Raw genomic sequence first — 24,997 nt, 5'->3', positions numbered from 1 at the left:
AGCAGCTCATCCAGAAGTTCTTGTGCAGAATGCTGCCTTCTTGGGCACCGTGCACCTCTGACGATGTCCTGAGATTAGCATTTTCAACTTCTTTGGAACATTCATACAATGTGTATCTCACACATGGTCTATTGAAAGTATGGAAAACTGTTAACTCAACCACATCAATACTGCCTCAAAACATCTTAGAATTTGCTACTTTAACAATACATGCATTTAGGTAAATATTTACCCCCTCACTGTTAAACATATGAACTCTTCTGAAGTTAACAAACCTCCTAAAACCCAGAGGCACATAATGACATTTTTTAAACCACCACCCCAAAACTGGGCAGCAGAACTGAATAGGTCAGTATAGTAAACTATGTGCTTCACCACAAAGAGCAACGTTTCTGAATAATGCACTGCACAGAATGCTCCATAAAAACTAATAGGATACAACTGTCAATATATAAATCCTAAAAGTCATGTGTTACTCGGTAACAGGCGAGGGATGTACTGACCATTGACCTATGCCGTACATACCAGGACCATAAACACTTTTGCACTTGAACTACTTGGTTTCTTATCTCCAGATTAACTTCAGTACTTGTATCGAGGCCGCAGGCCTAAAGCCATGGTGATAATCATTGTAGGCAGCCTCAGAGGCAATCCAATTCAACCGCCAACTCCAGTTAACATCCTACATTTTCATTCATTTGCTCTGTGGATGCAATGTGCATGCAAGGAGTATTGTGCACAGCACGCACAATTACAGAAAATGAGATTGCTAACAAGGCTAGAATTAAAACTTGAAGACCAAATTTTATTTAAAAACATAGCAGCACTTAAAGAAAAGTTAAAAACAAGGGTTGTAAACCAATGCTTCGGTAAAAAAAAAAAACACAAATATGTCAACCACAGTGTCTTGTGCCTCCAGAGTCAGTTGGGTGGACACTCACATGGATGAAACCGGTACCAATGGGTGCTGCTTGGAGACACCCAAATGGTACATTTTGTTATTGGCTTTTAATAGTTAATCGAATCAAGTATCACCTGCCATAGCAGCATTGTGAACGCTTCAGTGTTCCATAAAAGGCTGGTGTACTAGATCCGTTGACGCCAAAGGTTTCTTTAAACACTTCAATAAAAGCCTCCCCTTCCCAAAGTGTTCTTGCAGTTCATTTAAGCTTATTAAAAATCTCACTTGCAGCATTCAAGAAAGGGTCATTTTTTATCAAGAAAGGAAGAATTCCAACGTAGTCCACGATGTGGCCTGCAACACCTTTTTAATAACTTTCACACTACTTCCAGCATCCCGAGTCTCCGTTTTTTGTCACTTTGTGGCGGTGTAAGTATACCAGAAGGGACAGGAGTAGTCCTATTTGCTTCAGCCAATATGGCCTGTTTTGCTTGAGCTTTGTCCTGTGAAATAGAGTAAAACTGATTTATCACAACGAAAAAAATACTTTCAAAACCAGTTCTAAACAGGAAAAACGTTCTCCAAACACCACAAACCTAACCAACTAACAAATGCCAAGCTTCCTGTAATCCAAGACAAGCCTAGCCACGTTGCCAGGTAACAAAACAGGTTGGCAATATTTACCAGGCATCATAGATCAAGCATCAGAAACCTACTGAGCCCCTTTATTAATGCAAAACACACAAGATGGACGGAATGTTGCAAAATGGCAAAACATTCACCCCCAGTAACAGATAAGAGTTTAATTAATCGTTATTTTGCTCACCAAGCCATTCCAGTTCATAACGCTGAGTAAACCCAGGTCTGCGATTGGAGGTGAATGTTTTGCCATTGTGTAACATTCCGTCCATCATTTGTTTTTGCATTGGTCACCCCAAGTGGGATGGGTATGCTCAGACGTGAGCTCTCCATGCAACTGGAATCAAGCTATCCTGGCTGATGACGGCTGATAGTCCGATCCTAGAATGCTTTAATCAGGTCCAGGGAAGACATGGCTTGGCAGTTCTGGCTGGACTGTTCCCATGAGGCACAGGGTCAAGACTATTTTGCATATGGTCATGTCTGACCTGGGGTGTTGAGGTGAGCAAAACGATGGATTAAGCCCAGATCTGTGACTGGGGTGAATGTTTTGTCATTGTGCAACATTCCGTCCATCAATTGTTGTTTTTGCCTTTTTAATGCCATCATTCAATAAAGCTTCCCATTAATTAATTCAATAACAGACCGCTGTCTTTTTGAAGGAGGTGGGTTATACTGCACTGCAAGTCTTGCAAGCGACCCAGTAAAGTTAAAACAAAGCATGCACCTAATCTGGTTACCAAACAGAAATCTCAATCACTCCCATGTACACACCATGGCAAACAAAGCAATGTTACAAAAACATCTGTGATAGACCAATATGCTTTACTGAATAACTTAGCCCCATCCTATCCAAAGTTAAGAAAGCTAGTCAAATATATTGAAATGACATCACGCCATACCAGCAAATCCAAGCTGTTTATATGAGTCTGTATGTTGTGAATATCTTCAGGGGCTACACCACGGAAAGTACGAAGTGGCGCGGCTCCAGCTTCTTTTATAGTGAGGGCAAAAGGACTCATCCACTTTGTGCACTCCTCCAACTCGTTCCAGCTATAGCCTGTAAAGAGACAACTTTTTGAGGGAGGGGAAAATGCTTCCGTACTCTATACCATCAAGACCACCATGCTTAACACTTACCAGAAACTTTGGCCACTAATTCCATGGAAGAAAAGTAGTACAAAGCTGAAGCAGCAAGGGCACCATACGTGAACTCCAAGCACCCAAGATCCAGCACACAAATGTCCAAAAGCTAACAAAAAGAAAATACATTAGCATCTGCTTGACAAAGTCCCCAAAATATATACTTTAAACACCAATTAAAGCATACCCACCTCGGTTATTTGCACAAAGATCTGCTGTGGATATTGTGGCAATAGCACTTCGCAGGTCTCTTCTTTTAAATATGCTACCTGCATATAAATGTTCAACCAGGACACCATTGTCAGAGGACTTAAACTCCACCCTAGGCTCTAAAAGAAAGGGGAAACAATACAAGTTTTACCATTCATTTGTTTTCCACATCAATCTCTGCGCACTTGCCAGTTTGTTAGAGATGGGGGGATTTTTAAAGCAGGCAAACAAGTTACCAAAAATGTCTACATTAAGGTATCCCACAAAGACAATAAGCAGCATCCAATTAGAAGGCAGCCATCCAATGCCACAAGTCACTTGGCACCACTCTTACCATCTCTTCCAGAAGCTGTGCTCCCTGGTTTCCAGCACTATTCTGACAGGCAGTTAAGAGAGCCTAGCCAGGGCAGTCTGCAACGTCTTTATGACGTAGCAACAGCTGGCAACAACTTTTAACTACTGCTAAGTCATGGCAGTTAAGTTACTGGTTTTGAATCCATCTTTTCGTGCTGGAGGCCCTCTACCAGAGGAATGCATAACCCAAATAAATCATCCAATAATAGATCCACTGGCAGTTTTTAATGTTCAATGAGAAAACTCAACCCATCAAGATTAATGAAGGAAGGTACCATACTATTAAATCGTTCGTCATTTGCAAATGTATACAGAGGATAGGCTTTAATCAATTAAAAATCAAATTCAATACTTTGAAGTATTTCCTACAATAATTAGCACAAGTTAGTTTTATTAATACTCTTATGGTAAGGAAACCGAATAAAGCGGAGGATTATTAATCCTGCCATAAGCATAATATTTTTTAATACTTATTTGGGATGCAAAAAGTTAGGACGTCAATTAAAATGTAATATGCAGGTACCTTCAAAATAATTAGTTCCATCTGCAGAATGTCATCATCTGTACATGCACCGTCCGTAACATATGCAAACTGGAAAAGTTTTGGTGGATATATTTCCTGTAACAGAGCCATAATATATACATTTTTACCATCACAAAATTAAGCAGGACCATTTCAAAAAGGATATTCAAGAAGTCTCAGATGAGAATCTAGAGCCTATTTCAATCAATCAATCTAGTTCCTAAGAATTTACCTCTAGCTTTGCAGCGATGAATAAAGCTGAAATTCCAATCAGCTGTAACCTTGTTTTGAGAACGTCCTGTTCTGTTGACATGAACCGATCAAAGAAGTCTTGCGCCAAGTAAAAGGTTTCTCTGTGTAACTTGTACACCTCACATACCTGCAAAATAAATTAGACATTTTCTACTGAGCTGTGGGCAAAGCAGGTACCACAGGAAAACCAGTTATTTATAGCTTTAATTCTCAACTAAATCATGGGCACTGCATAGTCCTGTGCACATGCAGGATCCTGGATCACTTACACAGAACGTGCTTCACATTCGCATCTCTTTAGAAAAGCCATACTTTCTCTTTTGAAATAATTCAGCACCCTGCAAAAAAGGCAATTTTGACAAATCCAATATATTTATTCAATAAATGGAACATAAAAAGTATATATATGTCAGTAAGGTAGGTGACCAGGAAATAAAATCTTTCACAAATGTATTTTTAAAAAGGAAATTAAAGTAAAAACATGAGTGGCCACATGGGCTGCAGCTATGCAAGGCTGAAAACCAGACAGCGACGCCCAGTCCTCCATTATTCCATCATGTCCAGTCAGTAGCAGTTACTCTAGTTTTTAGGTCTCGCCTGGTCTTAGAAGCGCCCATGCACTGCTCTCGCCATGCAAGGGCTTCTTGGAATCAATATGGATTCTAAAGCTTTCAGAGGCGGACTTGAAGCCCTACCCATCTTTCTCATTTGCTGGCGTCATCCTCCATGCTAAACGCTGGCTCACGATTAAAAAGCAGGCTTTTTACTCCCTCCTGGTTACCACCCTGTCCACTTTCAGCCCCGCCCACCGGGACTGGATGCTTTACTTGCAGCATGTTACTATCTCCTTTAGAAGGTGAGGACTGTCATTCCGGCTGCAACGCGGCGCACACTGTTTACTTATTGCCATTCCGGCTTGGTATTTATTAATTTTAACTTTACATCGGAGCGTGTCGCCCACTTGAGGGATACCGCGCTCAATTAAATATTGCTCATGTGAGGGATCATTTTTAACGCTAATGTGCTGCAATAAGTTGCCATAACATGTCTGAACAACAAAAGTGATGAGGTTTACACTGCCACATGGCAGTGGCGCACTGATATCCATGCACAGCCCATGGGCCTCCCACCAAAGGCATGAGAAACCCACACGTGTCCTTTTGCTCTGACTATACCCACACCTGCTCCCCGTGTAGCGCGCTCTGCCCTGGTAACCTGAAACAATACGACGCTCTGAGGGCTCCCGCGCCATCTTGATTTATTCTTTCTTCTCGCAGCTTCCTGTCCAGACGGCTTTATTTGGGCGGGTAAGGGAAGGGGCTGGTCGGAGCATGTGTTGCTTCAACACCAGGCTAGCTCCAACAAGGTGCAGCCTGATACGAAGAGCATAGCCGAGGCCCTAGCCTTCTGGCTCGCAATTGGAATAAAGCAGACCTCTACCTTTTCCTCACTTCTTTAACATCCTCGGCTGCGCCCTGCCTAGGCTCTCAAGAAGCCGCATTAATTGAATGGTTAGAGTCCGCCAGCGACATGGTCGCTCCCCTCAAACTAATTAGAGCCAAGCGTCCTCATGACGCACATCGGTGGTTCTCAGATAGCCTCAAATCCCTAAAACTGGGACTTCGCCGAGCTGAGCGTCATTGGCGTAGAAACTACGACCCTTTAGAGAAACTTCACTTTTTAAAACTATCTGGAGAATACAAACAGGCTATTTTAGCAGCTAAAACCGCCTACTTCTCAAAAAAAAAAAAATCTTAACTCTGCGCAAAAATCCAAAGACATTTTTGCCATTGTGGAGGAGCTCACATCCGGATAGGGTGACTATTAAACCCCTTCTGTCCCAGGCACTCTGCGACTCCCTCAACTGTTTTTTATAGAAAAAAAATCAGCAAAATTAAAAACAGTATTTCCCCCGGATCTCCGGCGACGCCCCTCTGAGGTCACCTCCTCTTTTAACCCCCATTCCCTCACTCAGCTCCCCCCCATACTAGAGGAAGATTTTCTCTCCCTACTCAAAGTTTCATCTGGTTCCCCCACAGACTGTTGCCCTCCTGTGATTCTCCGGACCGCCGTCTCGGCTTGCCCCGCCCCTCCGCTGGCCCTCTTGAACAACTCTACTGCTCGGTGAGGTCCCCAGCCAGTTCAAGAACGCTGAGGTGGTTCCTATATTAAAAAAACCTAACGCTGATCCCGGGGTTATGGGTAATTTCCGTCCCATCTCCCTGACCCGAGTAAGGTACTTGAGACACATGTGACCAGCGTACTCAGCTCCTTCATCGAAGACTCCAACTTCCTTGACTCCCAGCAAGCCGGGTTTAGACCTGCCCATTCGACAGGCGGTTATCCTCTGTCATGGAGGAACTCCGTAGAGGCGCTGATTCCAACATTAGCCAAGCCTTGGTCTTCCTGGATCTGTCGGCGGCCTTTGACACGGTCGACCACACCATCTTGGTCGACCGTGTCAAAGAAGCGGGCATCGGTGGGACGGCCCTTAACTGGGTCCGCTCCTTCCTGACGAACCGCCACCAATCCGTCCGACTCTCCCAGTTTTCCGCTGACAGGAGGAAGCTTACCTGTGGCGTTCTGCAGGGTTCGTCCCTGTCACCACTTCTTTTCAACTTGTACCTCACCCCTCTGATCCGCTCCCTCCGGGGGAGGAATGCCTGCATTTAACTATGCAGACGACATTCAGCTCGTTTTCAATCTTGACTCATCGGATGAAGCGGCCCAAAATTTCCAATCCACCCTCTGTCATATCAGTAATTGGATGGGCGCTCACCATCTCAAACTTAATCCCGACAAGACGGAGCTTGTTCTTGTCGGAGGCCCATCCAACCCCTGGAACTCCACTTTCTGGCCCCTTTCACTTGGTCCCCTCCTCGCCCTGCTGATAAAGTGAAAAGCCTGGGGGTTTATATCTCCCACGATCTTTCTATGAAGCATCAGGTCAGTGCCACTGTGTCCTCTTGCTTTTTTCAGCTTAGGAAGATCCGAAAAATAGCCCACTTCTTGACCACCGAAGCCCTCCCTTTGGCACTGCTGGCCCTAGTCATCTCTCGGATCGACTATGCTAACGCTTTGTATGCAGGCATCCCACAATATCAAATCAAACGACTGCAGTTGATACAGAATCAGGCAGCTCGCCTGATCTACCACCAACCTAAACATCATGTCCACCCTCTGCTTAAAGCCCTTCATTGGCTTCCTGTATCAGAGCGTTGCAAGTTTAAACTAGGTTGTCTTACTCAAATCTTTGGCCGGCATCGGCCCTTCCTTCATCTCTTCCCTTCTACATCGTTACGTCCCTCCCAGGCACCTCCGATCCTCTGACCATGCACTCCTCCAGGCACCCAGATTCAGGCGCAAAAAACATGGAGGTCTTAGATTTTCTTTTCTGGCCCCCTCATTTTGGAACTCTCCCCCACTGGAACTCAGACTCACTTCCTCCTATTCTCAATTCAGGTCTCTCCTTAAAACCCATCTTTTCCGTAGTGTTCATACATAAGCTTTTCTCACCTCCCCCTCTGCCTCTCACCGAATAAAGTGAACAGCGCCAAGAAACCGTCCGGTGTATGCCGCGCTTTACAAGTAATTTTTACATTACATTACATAGCTGAGAGCATTCGTTCAGGAACTACCATTGGGGCCAATCCGATCTCAGACGCTAATGTGATCAGTTAAGCTCGTCATGTAGCAGCGATTGTCCACATACTTTTGCAGCTGAAGTTAAGGCGCATCTTCACGAGAGAATGGGTAAAGATGCAGGCCTCCTGTGGCCACTATTTCCTCTCATTAGTAGCAGATGACGTCGCTATCATTCTCAGCGAGCAAGCTGCATCAACCATGAAGCGCCTAGTCGAACCAGCCTGGGGAGGAAATGTTCTGCATTTCAGGTAAAAGCCCCAGTAATCATGTTCCTAGACATTGCTGCTAGGTGCAGGAGTTTGTATTCGCTATTAACGGATTTCCCCCTCGCCACTTCATTATCTCCACTCCTCCATCTCTGATCCTCCGCAAAGCTATTTCCCCCTTATGGGCACACCATCCTTTCTCATGATGCCTTCTCTCCTCCTTGACTCTCTCAACCATCCAGCTCCATTCCTCGCACCCAGCCCCAGAATCCCTCCCCCTCCTCAGCCAAGCCCCTTCCTTCCAACCAGCCCTTTCCACATGCTTTCAGACAAGAGGAAGGAGGGGGGAGCAGCAACTGTGTTATCATGGAGGGGGCACCCCAGCCCTTTGCAGCCTCTTTATGCTTCAAGAAATAGTGAACTTGGACCGGCTCTGTGAGGTAAGGCAGAGGGGCTGGGGAGGCAGCAGGGGCTGCAGAGGTCCCAGCATTGCATGAGAGGGAGAGAAGGGGCGAGGTGGGGGAAGAGAAAGGGTACAGCAGATGGGAAACCAGCGGGAGGGGTTTGAATGTGGTAGCGAAAGAACTAGAGATGGCCAGAGAGCAGGAGAAACAGAGGCAGCCGAGGTAACGGAGAGATGAGGAGAGTGGTGGGCGAAAGCCAGAGAGATGCAAAAACACCTAAAAAAAGAGCACAAGGGCCAGGAGGAAAGACGATAGAGGAGAGAATAGAGAGCACAGGACAGACAGTTACAATTGGGGAGGGAGGCGAGCAGACAGCACGATGGAAAGATAAAGCATTTGCAATGCAATAGGTCTCGCATCTACACGAGTTTCAGCCAGACATGGCAAATGACAATGGCTTTTATTTTTTGTTTTTAAAACCAATAAAAGGCAGCCATTTACAATGTTAATAGCTTAAACTTGCCTAAAGGCGATACCTATTGCATTGCAAATGCTTGTTCTTTCCAGCTGCTGAGAACGGGATCTGGAATCACAGAGCTTACCCTTTTCCCCCTCTTGAAAGTCTTGCCAAACCTTTAAACCAGTGCTACTCGACAACACTAAGGACTTGGGGAGTACTTTTCTGGTATTCAAGTGCCCTTCATGTGGTAGAAAAAGGTCAAACAGATGCTCCTGACCTGTGAAGACTGTCTACGGATTCCCACATGCCTGACAAGTGGAAACACTACAGGACCGTATCCAGGAACACTCTGAAGGATGGATAGAAGATGCACCTTCATAGATGGATTGCGTTTGATGCTTATTTTTAAAATAGTTTTGAGTAGGCACCAACCCATGTGAATGGTGAAGAGGCATAATAGGAGTAGGCCTTAAGATAAATAGAGAATGAGGTCTTCACAGACGGAGTAAGGAGGTGTGAGCGGCTCCACAGATGTCTGGATTGAGGAGTCTAAAATTGGATTTAGATGATTATGGAGAGGAGGGCTGTGCACCCGCACACTAACATGAGAAAACATACATATTTATTGGAGTGTGTGGAACCGGACCCTGCTCCACTGCTGGAACTGCTGCCAGCTACGATTTACATGACGACCATTTTGATTCTGGGCGAGGACCCCGTGCGACAAGAGGTGCCGAAGCCCTCGGTTGGTACTCTGGAGAATCATGAACCCGATGTTTCGAACGTATCACTACACCTACCATCATTGCTGACTTTGGGAGAATCGATTGAACATTCTGCACACCTGGCAGATGGGTAGCCGTTATCGTCAGTCCTCTGGCTAAGAGCCAGTGCCAGATCGTCTGCACCTCCTGCGACAGAGTGGGTGATTGAGCCCCCCTGCTTGTTGAGGTAATACATCGTGGTGGTGTTGTCCGTCTGTACAAGCAGAGAGTTGGCCTTCAGTACCAAGTGAACAGCTCTGAGTTCCAGGAAATTGATGTGATACGTGGCCTCCATCGGGGACCGCGTTCCTTGAATCTGTAGGTTTCCGGAGTGCGCTCCCAACCCCAGGAGAGAAGCATCCGTCACGACAGTCTGCGTGGGAATGTCCTTGTGGAAGGGAACCCCTCTGAGGAGATTCTCCGCTGAACACCACCACTTCAGAGACTGAAGAGCATGCAGAGACAGTTGTATCTTGTCGTCCCAAGATCCTTTCCTCTGATCCCACTGGTCTTCCAAGCACTCCTGCAGCGGTCTCATGTGCAGCCGTGCGTGTGGTGTTAGGAAGATACAAGAGGCCATCGATCCCAGTAGAGAAGACACCGTCCTCACTGTTGTAGATGGAGTTGTCATAAGAGCCTGAGCCTTCCGAAGGAGTGATAATAGTCGCTCCTCCGAAGGAGACACGCTTGCTGACAGCGTATTGATGGAGGCTCCCAAGTACTGTATGCATTGGACCGGAGTCGGGACAGACTTGGACATGTTGATATGCAACCCCAGCTTGTTCAAGAGAACGCATGTCTTCTGGGAGTGTGCTCTCGCTTCCGAGAAGGAGGATGCCTTGATCAACCAATTGTCCAGGTAGGGGTAGACAAACACCTTGTTCTTCCGTAGGTGTGCCGCTACCATCGCCATGCACTTCGAGAATGTACTTGGCGCAGACTTTAGTCGGAATGGGAGTACTGTGTATTGATAATGATTGGCGCCGACTTGGAACCGCAGGAACTTCCTGTGTTTGTGTGCAATGGGCAGGGGGGAGGAGGGGTTAGATAGGAGTGGTTTGGGAGTAGACACACTTATTTTTGGCCACAGCACCACAGGCATACATAGACCGGGGCAGGTACTCCACTTCTGTCCTGGGTAATTGTCGGTGGAATATCGAATATACAAGCTGGAGCTTTAGGTTTTGACTCTTGAATAGGCTTGTTGGTTTATGGTGGGGCAGTGGGCGATATACCCAGATGTACTGTACTGTTGGCTGCCTGCCTTGATAAACCCAAAATAAAGTTATTTTTGAAAAAAAACTGTTCCTGGATCCCATACGTGCACAAGAACATTCTGCGCTTAACATTTCAATGAAGATTCCCCAAAGGAGAACTAAGATTACAAGGAAGCAACCGTTCCTTGCATTGTACTTTATTTTTCATGTTACACTGATCAATGGACATTGGTTGTAACACTAGTTAACCATGCAATATTTTCCACCGCAGTGAAAGGGTTTCCAGCAGAATATAGATCTGTCTAAAATTCGATATTGCGGCCAGACATGGACAAAAATTATTAAACGTGGGTGCAGAAAAAAACCGGTCCTTGTCAGATTTTTAGGGTATCTACACTTTATAGGATATTAATTCAGATTAGCTACGTACAAACATTTTGAAAACTGGCGCAACACTTGCACATAAAGACAACACAGATTATATTGCCAGTGTGCATGATATATCCGTTTTCTGTTGGTATATACAAGAAAACAGATTCCCTCAGTTCATGAGGACAAACCTTTTCATAACATTCCAATGCATTAACATAAACAAGGTTTTCTGCAAAACTAAACTCGAAGAATCCCCAATCAATAGCATCCCAGATACATTGTATGCAAGAGATCGCAATAATTGACAATTCCAACCTGTTTGATGGTTTATCGTCAGTTCCTTCAACTTGCGCAGTCTGCTCATACTCCCATGGAGCTTAACAAGACATGCACCAAAAGCCTCAGGCCATCTCCTATTTGGTTCACATTTAAACTTGGCATGTTTGTAGATGTTGCTGCTGCCATTAACTCAAGGCTCACCTCCATCAACCAGTCCAGGAGAATTGCCCTCATTTTTGGCTGCAGGTGAGGGTGTCGCTGCATAAAGTGCTTATCCCTCACGTAGGTATGTTCTTTGAGCACCATATTCTTCCAAACAACATCTTTGCTTCCAAACCTTAAGAAAACAAAAAAAATGTATAACCCTGCTGGAAAGTATAGTGTGCAGAATAGCATTGGGTGAATGATTTTCTCTCTACAATGCTGGACAACCAATCGCGATTTAATCAACTAATGTCCAATACATAATAAATCAGCCGAGAATTTACATGAACCAATAAAACCGGTTCTTTGGTAATGGGTAACTGCTGATCCAAGAAAAACGGTGTCCAAATTATGTATGGTATAATTTCCTAGAGTACTATTCATGCAAAAATAGAAAAACGATTTGAAAAAGAATATATTCATCTAGGAACAATCTTAAAATTAGCAAAATAAAGGCAGACGCACCAATCCCATTACATGGTTCGAGCGAGGCAGAGAGCAATTAAACTATAAATTAGGCAAGTCCCCGTCTTTAACAAGGAATCACAAAAGCCCAATTATTTTGTTGCAGACTTGAATTGCTAAGATATTAGTGCACAAGATGGAAAGCTTCACAACGGATAAAATCCTAATGTTTTAAGAGGTCAAATAACGAGTCTAAATATATATTTCAAAGTGGAAAGGGGTCTGCACACAGGTGAATCGATGGGACCCTTGACATCACATGGATAGGTTAGCAGGATCCTCGCCCACTAGTACCACCATTGGCATGCTTCATCATTGGATCCTCACCCACTGCACCGAGTGGGTGGGCGGGCTCGGCATGGTTTGTAAGGGGTGCTCTTACTAAAACCATTGTGTAAGTTAAAAAAGCCTTCAGGGTCCCAATTCCTGTTTATTAATAAGGTCCTTTAGCTGAGATAAAAACAGTGTGATATTTAAAGTGGGCAATGACCCTAACACCTATAGCTCAGTAAGATAGTCATGCAAGTGTATTATTCAAAATAGCAGTAGTTTTTATGCATCGAAGATGTTGCACCATTGTGATCTGCAACATATCTGAATCCGGGATGGTTCGCTTATTGCACTTTGAAAGATTCAGGACACTTCTTGCAAGGTTCGAGTAACTGTGGCAAACAAAAGCATGCACGTTTTTGTGGGCAAAGAAACAATGAACATCCAGCCACTCCTGACTGTACTTGCTATTAAGGGCATACAGAACTGGATTAGGAAATGAGGTCTATGAACGCAATAATTGTGTTACTACAAAAGTGTATTAATAGAATACTAAATGGCTTTCTATAGTATGAGAAACCGAAAAGATGAATTTGCGTGCAATGGAACATTAACCCCCTGGTAAGTGACTTTCGGAATTGTCTTTTAAAGTGTCTTCACATCCCAGCAGGAAGACCAAGGAGACCAGCCAGGGGGGAGAGAAAAGCCAGCGGACACGACGAACGCCTCTTCTCCAGCCCGGGAAGGAACACGGAAGCGCAACGACTCTGAGACCAGGGGAGGGAGCGGCACCGGCAAGCAGGAGAGCCAGCAACCGGTACAGTCCTTCCTTCATGCTGTGGTGGCCCGCCACACACTGGGCACGCGGCAGGCCCCGGGGGCCATAAATCTTTTTTTATGTTTTGCTGTGGAGACTCGCCACAATTTGCACCCCGAGTGCACACATGGGCACGCTGCGGATTCCAGCTCTTTCCCAACTTGCAGCTGTGTACAAGGACTGTGTGACCAGTTCTGCACATGCTGAAAAGAGCAACAGCATCTACAAAATTATTCTCTCATCCAGACGAAGTTCCCTTTCAGAGAAATCGATCCAGGCATTATTGTTTTTACATTCTAACCAGCAGCACAATACTGGTCTAGATTTGGAGTGCTCAGAAGAACTGAACGTACATACCCAAGATTAACATGCCTTTTAACCAAAACAAATGGGCTGAATTGTAAATAAACAAAATGTACATACCTCCATGTTGTAAAATAACTCAAACAGTAAGATGTGTTTGTTGTCGAAAAAAAACACAAAATAAAAGGCCGCTAAATTCCCAGATGTGCCGCTAAATTTCCTGATTTGTGCCGCTAAATTTACTAGTTCATGCCGCGATATCCTGGGGGGTCTGAAAATTGGGGCCCTCTGAGACAAGCATCACCGGGAGGGTGACTCCTGGGTAGTACCCAGGAAAAGTGACATAAGCTGGTTCCAAAGTGGGGCTATAGGACGTCGGTGATGACCCTTGGCTTCCTCCCTATTGAGCGCATACACCTCAGACCAACGGGTCACTGCGGCCCCCCTGGCCATGCTGTTATGGGTTGCACGTTTTACCAGCAGTCACAGTGCGCTTGGCCATGGCGAAGGCCTAATCAGTGAAACAGGCTGCTGTTTTATTCTCTCACTTGTATATGCTTGTGGGGCCTGCCTCCCAGGTGTCTTTGGGCAGGCGATTTACTTCTCCTTCCTTATTGTGTATTTGACTAATTTCCCACACTATAGCAGTTGGCGCAATTCTGTTTGAGTATTTAAATTAATTGGTGCCGTCATTACCATACTTCTGATTACAACCATCGTAAGTGCTTCTAAAAAACTATAGAATTTACTGAGAACTATAAAATCAGCTAGGAAAGGCTGGTTAAATTAAAGGCAGAGGAAGAAATGTTGAGCCCTGTTTTAATGAAATCTGTTTTACTCCGAATTGCAATCTGAATTCCTGATAGGTGCATGGCTAGTACACCACTCAGATTCTTAGCGGGCATTTATACACACTCCAAACACTTTTTTATAAACTATCAGATTATACATTATGAACTCAGGAGTACCAGTCATGGGTTACAGCAATTACTTCTTTTCAATCCAGTCACAAAAATAATCTGCTGACCAATTGAAAAATGGGGTAGTCCAAGTGGGCATTCATAATAACATAGCTATAGGTTCCAACCATCACTTTTAGAGTACACCAATGCCTGAACTGTTTCAAGTGATCAAAGTAAGTTGTAACAAATATGAACAGAAAGGCTTCAGCATTTTTAGTTTTGTCTCAGGATACGTCAATCGATCAACGATTTACTTACATCACACTGGTATACAAGCTGGAGGATATGCAGTAACTACTTTCGAGGAACAAAAAAAACCTGAAAAGTCATACCCAAGGATCGGCAGAGGAGATGCCCTCACTGGAGTGAACCGGTGATCATCCAATGGAGAGAAACCACTCCTGCATTCGCCATCATCTTTTTCAGGAGTAGGAATAAGCAGGTGTGGGCTTCTACAAGAGCCTCTCTTACAGGAAGCCTATACAAAGGAAATAAAGATTTTATACCATCTGCATTCCAATTATCGTGTCAGTAGCATTGAATAGATTTATGGAACTAAGGATTGCAAACCCCTGAGTCATGAAAAAGGGTAAGGTCTTAAATAAGACCAGTATGGTAGAACTTTTAGTTTGCAATTATAGATTGGGCAGTTATTGAATGCAGTAATTATCACTGGACTAAATATTGAAAAAAAAGATCCATCCCACAACTAAAGAGACTTTACTACCAAAACCTGGTGCAGCCGCATTACAGGTCTGACAGAAAACACCATGAGAGCTCTAAATTGTGGCAACCTCCTAAAACCAATTTTACTAAATTAAACATTGCAATAATTATCTACATCAAACTGACCTGCACAGCAGACTTTCATTCAGAAGCAAAATAGATGTACATATCCATGTCCACATATTTACAGGCAACATGGCGAATCAATCTACAGCACACAACTCAAATGCAATTAGAAAGGTACGGAAATTAAGGCTTTAGTGTAGGAAAAATGACTGCAACAGACCAATCAGTGCATTGAACAAAGTTCAGTAGCAGTGAGGCAAAACCAATAAGGCAGAATTCATTTGGATGCAAAGTTATTTAAAAAATAAAAATTTGTTTAGCAGAATGAAGGATTTCACTGCAAATAAGATGGGGAGACTTTGCTGCCACCTGCACAGATCATATTCCTCAAATTGAGATCCTGAAAGAATGCAAGACAATAGGCCAATCTTTTTATTCTTGAGGGATTAAAGTAATGGAATCCTGGCCAATCATGGCCCTGCGAAAATAATGTAGAACATCCTTAGCCTTTTCTACGATTTGATGGGTATTGTATCATGGGTGCTGGGAAAACTTTAATAAGAGGGCCACAAACCCTAAAAATGGATTCTTACAATTAGGGCAATAGTTTTGCCAAACAAGGACTTGAAGACATCAAGTATGTATGTTTAATTCTTAAATGAGGTGGTAAGTTGTCTCCAAAAGGGTGTCAAAAGTGTTACAAGATAGCACATTAATGTACTGACTGTATAGCATAATTTGAATCTTTAACATTGAAACAAAAGTCAAAAAGAGTTGGGACATTAGTTATAGTAGTTTATAATATACACTGCTAACGTTTTCAGCAAAGCTGCAAACCGTGATCAGCAATTTTTTATAGACTACCAAAACAGAAAGCAAGGGCATACTAATAAATTTGAGATTTTGATAAATGTAACTTTAGACCAGACATGAAAATGGTGGACATTTGTTAATGGGAGATTTCCATTTACCCAACTTGACAAAAAGTGTAGTTTTTAACCAAAAGCTAGCCTACCTTGGTGGTGGTGGTCTTTCTATTATGATAGAGGAATGTTCTAGATCCTGGATCACAATTCTCATTTTTAAGTGTTTAGGTTATATGTCATGAATGGCAGGCATTAAAAACATTTGAGATAAACAGCTTTTTTTTGCTAACATACATTGTTCTGAAACACCCTCTTTAAACATATGGGGGGTTTTTGTAGTACAGGAAGAAGCACTCTAGTCCCCCTACGAAATACATTCAAAACAAAAGAGTGCACTTTCCTTGCGAGAGGAGCAAGTGGGAAAAATCACAGTAAATTCTTTAGAAAGCCCTCACTCACCAACCTAGTTGGTGACATGCTTCATCATCGGGCCCCACCAGGAAGGTCTAATGTCCCCCCCAGTGTGCTTTGATGCCAGAATTACTGCAGAGCTGGTCATTTTTTGTGTGAGTGAAATGTGAAGTGAATTAAAAGTGACCAGGTTGTGCCTGATTTTTTTTTTATTCGTTGGCCAACCCAGCACGGTTAAAAGATGGAGCGGGCAGTAAGGAAAGCTAGATAGATAGTTCAGCTTTGCCGCGCTATGTGCAGTCAACATGCTTCTGCCTATCTGGATGCAAGTTGCTAGGCGTTCATCATGACCAGTGTGAAGACCCCGGCGGTGTGAGCGCGTCAAGGCTCACCCTAACCTGGTGGCCAAAGTGGGGAAAAAAACAGGAAAAAATTAAATAGTTAAAACCTGCTGTGGGAGGGGTACCTGAATGTGTTCGGAACCCAGCAGTTCCGTAAGGCGTGATCACTAATCACACCATGGGTCTCTGGAGGGGGATGATGGCTGGTAGGCACACCGCCAGCAAAGCCAGGCACCTGCTTGGAACCTGAATTCACTCTCAGTAACTGGACGGTTACCAGGCCCAGGGGTTAGTCTGAGGCACTGGCTCGGGGGATCTGCTTCTGCCTGCTGTCAGGGCAGGTTTTTCCAGGCAGTGGAGCCAGCAATCTTGGGGAGCGGATGGATCCACAACCCCAATGGTGGTGCCATGAACCTCTTAAATTCCAAGCGAATCAGAGAGGGGAAGCGCCCATGTCTTCATGTCCAATACTAGAAGTCTATCCCTGCCCCTTCCTTTCTACAATATACTACTCTGCTGCGGTTAGCTATGCATATTCCCCGAATACAGATCCCCCAGAGTGGTGATGGAATACATGTCGCAGGGTTTCTGCCCCGCCCTATCTTACAAAAGAGACTGGTGGTGCATGACATTATGCTGGTTTGATCGCCAATACTTCTCACCTGCGGTTGGGAAGAAGGCAGGTGTAGCAATACTTGTGGCGACACTTTGCAGGTAGAGTTCTCCACGCACAAGCAGAAATTCCCAGCCGCCTTTTATCCCTTCGTATAGCAATGGGGTCCTACACATTCACTCTCACCACTAGCTATACCCCCCAAAGACTGTCAGGAACCCTTCATCTTAGAAGCTGTGAGTCAGATAATGGCAACCAAAGATGCAGACATTCTCCTCGGAGATCTTAATTTAGTAATAGATACCGCCCTGGACCTGTCTTAAGAGAGGGTGGGACAAACTGCCACATTTTCACCCCAGGGTCACTGTCAACTTTCTGAATATGAACCCCGACATTTGGAGCAAGTGCAATCAGAAAAATAAATTCTGCCCAGACGTGGGTCCCGTGCTCACTAAGCCACTGGAGTCAAGCTATCCTGGCTGAAGACAGTGGATAGCCAGAAACCGGTCCTAGGATGCTGGATTCCGGTCCAGGGAAGACATGGATTGGCAGTTTTGGCTGGACTGTTCCCATGAGGCACAGGGTCAAGACTGATTTGCTTATGGCCATGTCTGAACTGGGGTGGCTTGGTGAGCAAAATAACGATGGATTAAACCCAGATCTGTGACTGGGGGTGAATGTTTTGCCATTGTGTAACATTCCGTCCATCATCTTGTGTGTTTTGCCTACCAATCCTATGCACGGATAGGTTTTCTCATGGCAACCCATGGTTTAGTGGCATCAATCCAGGATGCCGGCAAGGCATAGCTTCTCCATCAGATCACTCACCCATACATATTATACTCAATGTGCCTAATCTCCCCCACCAAGGTTGGACGTGGTGCCTGAATCTCAAACTCCTTAAACATGCAACAGTAGTAAAGGAAATTACAGCAGCAATTATGGCCTTTCTGGAGACAAGTGATATCCAGTGGTGCTTCTGTGGGATGAGCTAAAAACAGTGCTGCGAGGTCATTTCATTGCAATCGCAGCTTATTGTAACTGTGAGAAGCGGGATAAACTGGCTACTTGAGAAATGTTAGAGTTAGAAGAGCTCCATAAACAAAACAGGAACCCATCGGACAAGTGGTCAACTCACCGCCACGAGAAAGGAGCTTAAAGCTGAATACATGGATAGGGACAGAATGTGCACTCCTACGGACCAAACAAATACTACGTAGAAGGGGAGAAAGCAGGGTGCTTATTAGCTCACAGACTTCGTGCGCAGGCCAGTGGACAGAGAGTGACAGATATTGAGGGAATATCGGGGCGACAGGCTAGCCCAGGACAAACATCGTACAAGCATTTCGCTGATTTTATGCAGACCTGTACAATGCTCAAATCTTACCAGAGGAGGATCTCACTCCTTGGAACACGGCGACCGGGAACACAGAGGAGGGATACCAAACTATAGTTCGTGAATCCACAGATGGATCGAACTACTTACTAGTCTTAACCCGACCTTTGGATCCCCTCCCGGTACAGTTAGACACTAACACGTGTCTAGTCTGTTTTGGCACGGAGTAGCCATACTTGGCCTGAAAAGATATCCGTAGAAACCCAACCTTTCGCTCCAAACCTGGAGTAGGTTCTCTAAAAAATCATTGAATACGCAACAATGAATATAACAGGATTCATCTATCAAATTCAATACCTTTTCGTGTTGACCCACAGACTTTTGGGTCTCTCCACCAGCCCTGAGGAGTTATGTTTGACTCAACCTTGAACACGACGAAACACGTGTCGGCTGAATGTGGATCTAATAAACATCTTTCCATAAGGAACATCAACACAAAGATCTGCTTTTGTTTTCTATTTGCGTGTTACAACTTTACAGTGAACCAAATTTTTTTTTACATTGTTTTGTGGTTGCAAGAGCATTGCTGTTTTAGAGGATCTCACTACATACACAGAACAGACCCCAATAGAACTGGACCTGCAACATAGTTTTGGTCTAGAGCAGTGATACGGCCCAGGTGCTGCATGCGGTACTCTTGACCTTAACATGCGTCCCCCTGATAAACAGCCGCACTGGGCTGCTTTTCACTGAACTCCCCACTAACATTTAAAAAACTGTAGATACACAGGTAAGCCTTTAAGCTAGGAAGGGATAAGCACCAAATCAACCCACAGCACATGGAACAGACAACTTTGTTATTTCATCACAGAGTACACTTTCAGTCATGTCTAGGCTCCCATTACTGACCCATACAACTACAGACTATATGGTGGTTGGGAAGCAGTACTACCTGATTAGAGTTGGGTTGAAAAGCATTTACCTGGTGGTTCACCATTAGTCTGAATGTTTTCGATAAAACTAGTGGGTTGTCTTGGTTCTTAAAGCTGGATATGATTCAGTACAACTGCAGGTTTGGGAAATCTTGAAAACTAATGACCAAGTTAAGTCTGCAAAGGCTCCTTTCCACTCAGGTCAGAAATTAAATCAAGATTTGCTCATGATATACAAGAGTATAAATGAATATGCTCCACCTAGCAGATTTGCTTAAGATCTCTAGAGGACAGAGAGGGCTTTGAAGCAAAAGATTGCTGCATCTAGAAGAACCAAAGTTTAAATCCCCTCTTTCACAACACTAAATAGTCTCCGGAGGAGCAAATACACTACCTCACAGCTAAGCACCACCACCCTACTCCATATAGGACTGAAGTGTGCACCAAAACTGAAAGTACACATCACTCATGGCACAATACTACATGAAGCATCCATTATCTTTGGTCAGGAATTTACCAACTACACCTCTTCAGTAAGTGTAGAGAACCAAGAAAAGAATATACCTGTTCATACTGCTTCTTCCTGGACATCTCTATTTGAGCCACCTCTTCATCTGGGTCCTGCAAGTGCTAATTGGGAGAAAACAATTAATTAGAAAAACAGTGGTGTATGCCGAGATGGCCAGGCACTGCCAGCAGCAGGTGCTACTTTTGCACAGATTAAAATGGCAAGGAAAATATAATTGGCTAGCTGTAAAGCACAAGTTGTTCAAAGAATATTGACTTGCAGAGCAAATTTGTGGATACAAGATAGTCGGTTGCAGTACAAGTTTAACTGGGGTATATAGAACATGATATATCCCAAGCAGGAACACCAGAGAAGCTGTAACCAGAAGGACAGCCAGGAATGGTAGTTTCAAATTTGCCTAATAGTACTGCCAAACAGGGAACAGATGGTTCAGAGCAGAATGAGTTTAAGCAGGTAGCATGACAGCAGTTGCAGTGCAGAACAAAGTTAGCATTGGGTTGGGGAAAAGAGGTACTTCAGATAGCCACAAAAGGCCTCAATGTAAAGCTATCCACGCAGTGTCCGAAAAAAGGCCTGGCACATAGTGCCAAAAATGCACTAGGTCCCTAGGAGGGCGCTGATACCCTAGAGCAGAGTGCTTCCAACCATCATCAGCTGAGAAAAGAGGCGCAGAGAAGAGGAAATTGAAACAATTGGCACTCAAGAGTGCTCAGAGTTTGGAACAGGTAAATGGACCAACTCTGCGGGCCTCGTGAGGGCTTGGCACAGAGGACGCAGACTACATGGGCCAGGAGGGAATCGGCCAAGTTGGACTCCGTGTTTAGGTCAGTGCCACCAATTGGGCCGATGGTCGCAATGGATTGGCTTGTAGCACCCAGAGGCTGCAGAGAACACTGAGAAGGGTGATCCAAGAAGGAGGTAGATTCTAAATAGAAGGGGGACCCCCGATATGATACAGGCGGGGAAATATCACAACACAAAATCACAGAAATACCGGCCAAAAGAATTCAATTAAATCCTATTAACAACGCAGTGGAACAGACCTGAAACAAAAAATTACTTAAGTATAAAGGTTTTATTGCATAGTATGCGCTTTCTTAAATGTATAAATAGCACACAAGGATAGTCATTTTTTTATATAAACAAATCAAAACATTGTATGCCCTAAAAAGTCCCACATATCAATCTAATACATCACTTTCAAACCAGCAAACATACCACTTACATACATTCCATACCACATACAAGCCACACAGCTAAAGTACAGGACAGCCACAAGCTGATCAGGATATTACAGATAAATATAAGTCATCGGGGAGATGGAAAAGGGATCAGTCAAAATATCCCAGACTGAAAACGCTGACGCGCATTTTGGTGCAGGGCCCCAGCCGGGGCTACACCTTCATCAGGGCTGAGAAGTACAGATCACAGTGGGGCACGTTCATCTAAATGTCAGACATGGGGGTAAGTCACATCAGGTTCCCTGATAAGAACGATCGTCCTCAGAGTCATATTGCTACTGGCTCCCTAGAGGGCGCTTCAACCGGTGTCTAGTGCTGACACTATTTGCAATCCCGCGTAGTATAGTGAAGATATTATTCCATATCAGGGAAGCCCAAAAATAGGACAGCAAAGAGACGCGAGCCTTCAGTTAAATCCGAGGGGGTGTTTCAGCTCTTGTGGACTGAATCCAGGGATTCTCCAAGGAGGAGTAGTTCAGCGGACGCCCTAAAGGATTCCGGGGTCTCATATACCGCATCTCTGTATACGAGACGCCGGAATCCTTTGAGAGCTCAAACACCCCCTCAGATTTAACTGAAGGCTCACGTTTCTTTGCTGCCCTATTTTTGGGCTTCCCCGATCTGGAATAAAATCTTCACACTATACTATGCAGGATTGCAAGTAGTGTCAGCACTAGACACCGGTTGAAGCGCCGCTCTAGGGAGCCAGTAGCAATATGACCCTATGAGGGCTATCATTCTTCTCAGGAAACCCGATGTGACCTCCATGTCTGACATGATGTACATTTAGATGAATGTGTCCCACTGATCTGTACTTATCAGCCCTGATTAAGCTGTAGCCCCGGCTGGGGCCCTCCACCGAAACACGCGTCTGAGTTTTTTCAGTCAGGGATATTTTGACTGATCCCTTTTTCATCTCTCCAATGACTTATGTTTATCTGTAACATCCTGATCAGCTTGTGGCTGTCCTGTACTTAAGCTTTGTGGATTGTATGTGGTATGGAATGTATCCAAGTGTGGTATGTTTTCTGGTTTGAAAGTGATGTATGAGATTGATATGTGGGACTTTTAAGGTATACAATGTTTTGATTTGTTTTTATTAAAAAAATGACTATCCTCGTTTGCTATTTATAGATTTAAGAAAGCGCATACTATGCAATAATACCTTTATACTTTTGTAAATTTTTGTTTCATGTCTGTTCCATGTTCAACGCAGTCCACGTTAAGATCAAATGACCTCTTAGTTAGGCTATAATTGAATTCTTTTGGCAGGTATTTGTGATTTTGTGTCAAAGAAGGAGTTAAAACTATGCCATGCTCTTAGCACTGGAGAGAAGTGAGGGCATTATAGCATAACTCACGATTGCCACATCTGCCTTCCTCTTTCTGGATCGAAAGCTGCAGTCTGTTTTCACGTTGCCCTCTTCCGGAGACCTGTGGGAAAAAAAATAGTTTTAAATCATCAGCACTGCATAACAGCACTGCAGAATTAGATCGCTTCTATGCACTAGAGAAAGGTACTATAGAGGGCGTAAGGTCGAGGTTATACCGACAGGCAGGGAAATGTGGCATTTCTCCTGGTATGCTATCATGCTGTGGGACAGCAGCTGGTACAGTTGGCATTAAGGTACTGGAAAAGGTTCCCTTACCTGCCATTGGGCATTCTCGGTCAGAGGCTGGTTCAGAATGTGGCGGCAGGTCGTATATGGAGGTCCACCGAGAGAATGACAACCTTGAGGATAAAAAAAATAGATATATTATCTTGTCGGAAGGGGGTGGTTCTGCGCCGCCATCTGTCTTCCCGCGTCCCGGGAAAATCCGTAGCCCCAGCAGGGTGGAGGGGCTTAGCTACCATGGCTCCTGCTGTCCTGCACCCCTACACACGGTGACCGAAGGACCCGGAAGGTCTATGGAGGGCGCGCTTTGTGGGGCTTCAGTAATGAAGGAAAGGTTAGAGCTCCCGCCAGCTCCGAAGATGGCGCGGAGGGGGAGGGAGCTGGGAAGGCGCGCTTTCTGCTGAGCCCGGCTATAGCGCCTGGCAAGGGGGAACACCCAATTCTACACACACAGCACTTGTTAGGGGGCATAAGACACTCGCAGGGCCAGCAAAGAAAACTTGGTACGAACCGTCCCCACCACTCGCAGTTAGACAAGAATTGGGGAACTCCAAAGGGGGGGGGGGGGGGGGGAGAACGGTAACAAAACACATCGCACTAAATATACGTCACCTAAACCCGCACACTTTACCACACACACCTATGCTGATATTAAAGGATTTGGGAGGTAAATCAACTCTATGAGGATGTGCAAGACGGCAAGTATCGTGATTAGGGTTTCACTTTATTTTCTTCTTGGGGGGAAACTGATCTATAACATTCTAAGACCCATTTGATAGGATAATTAACACTGCAATGACCACCGACTGGAGCTCTTAGGGCAGTCAATTGTATCCGTAATATCGAATTTTCTTACACTGCATGTGGTGGAGGCTTACCTGTAGTGCAGTTAGTTGTTCGTCCTCTTAAGTTGGAGTTTCTATCTGCCCTACACCCCCCGCCCAACCACTGGTGCTGGAGATCCGGTATCGTGGCAGACAGGGCTGGAAACTTCTATCGTGTCCCAGTCTGGAGAGCAAACTGGCCTGCAGTTCCTTGTGTCTTAGTCTAGAGTTGGCCGGGTGATAGATAGCCTCGGTAGGTGTTTGCTCCAGCCAGGCCTGGTGAGCTGCTATTCCGCGGTAGCTTTGCTGGAGGCGAGGGAAAGGCCCGTTTCTTTTTCTTAAGAGAGTGGAATGTGCCTTCCAGACCTGTTACAGTGGCTGATTAGTGTCCCGGTTTGTACAGGGATAGGATGCTTTGTTGGGTTTACTTCTGTTTCTGAATCTTACTGTATAGTGGGGGTGAAAATCCTGTACAATGCAGTGTAGTTTGCAGGTGGATACGGTGTCCTGTGGGAATGATTCTGTTGCTTACGGCGGGAAAGGGTGTCCTCTTTGGTGATGTTTCTCCGTCTTGTCTCGGAGCTCCTGCAGGACACCCTCGCTGGTCGCAGGGTAGGGCTGGACTGAAGCGGCGAGCGCGCCACCTCCTGTCTTTATAGCGCGTCGGGCGGGGGCAGCGTCCAGCAGGGCTCGGCGGTCCGGGGAGCCGTCCGCCCTGCACCCCCAGGAGCCCCGAGTCAGGGGGCACCCTATCCGCGGGTACGACGGCCCCCCGGGCCCGTTTTCAGTCCGGTTAACCGAACAGCGAAGGACTTCCGGGAGGAGAGGAGGGAGGAGAATCGTTCCGGGTGGGGCGTGTCCGCGAGACGGGAGGAGGGCCCAGAAGACGTGGGCGTGTTTTCAGGGTCAAAGGGGGCTGGGACTCCGTGGCGCGGTCTGCCCTCCTTCTGCGTGTAAACAAGCAGAGGGAGAAAATGTGATTATTCAATCCCCTGAACCCTGATTTATTTTATTTTATTTATTGTATTTTATTTATTTATTTATTTATTTATTTATTTGTTATTTTATGTTTTTTTTATATAGCGCGGACTTTACCCGAAGGTGTC

General features: G+C 45.0%; 1 protein-coding gene across 1 annotated transcript; it reads right to left on the bottom strand.

Moving 5' to 3' along the window:
* Nucleotides 1-784: 784 nt before the first annotated feature.
* On the bottom strand, nucleotides 785-24,722 carry CCNE1 (cyclin E1). The gene is made up of 12 exons (XM_086947707.1): nucleotides 23,946-24,722; nucleotides 23,101-23,183; nucleotides 22,813-22,885; nucleotides 20,246-20,311; nucleotides 14,723-14,868; nucleotides 11,571-11,706; nucleotides 4,003-4,149; nucleotides 3,771-3,866; nucleotides 2,875-3,012; nucleotides 2,681-2,792; nucleotides 2,443-2,600; nucleotides 785-1,404 (listed from the first exon to the last, which is right to left on the bottom strand). Exons 2-12 carry the CDS (start codon nucleotides 23,112-23,114, stop codon nucleotides 1,279-1,281), a joined length of 1,212 nt encoding a protein of 403 aa, XP_086803833.1. The 5' UTR covers nucleotides 23,115-23,183; nucleotides 23,946-24,722; the 3' UTR covers nucleotides 785-1,278.
* Between the last annotated feature and the right edge of the window lie 275 nt (nucleotides 24,723-24,997).

Source organism: Lissotriton vulgaris, chromosome 12 (assembly GCF_964263255.1).
Source record: "Lissotriton vulgaris chromosome 12, aLisVul1.2, whole genome shotgun sequence".
Lineage (NCBI taxonomy): Eukaryota > Metazoa > Chordata > Amphibia > Caudata > Salamandridae > Lissotriton > Lissotriton vulgaris.
The sequence above is the reverse complement of the archived record's forward strand: the minus strand, read 5'-3'. Positions and strand labels throughout refer to the sequence as shown.

Coding starts and splice junctions, on each gene's coding strand:
- CCNE1 (XM_086947707.1), bottom strand. Junction 20,312..22,812: donor GGAAGGCAGATGTGGCAATC/GTGAGTTATGCT, acceptor TCTCCCAATTAG/CACTTGCAGGACCCAGATGA. Junction 3,867..4,002: donor TCATCGCTGCAAAGCTAGAG/GTAAATTCTTAG, acceptor GCTCTGTTACAG/GAAATATATCCACCAAAACT.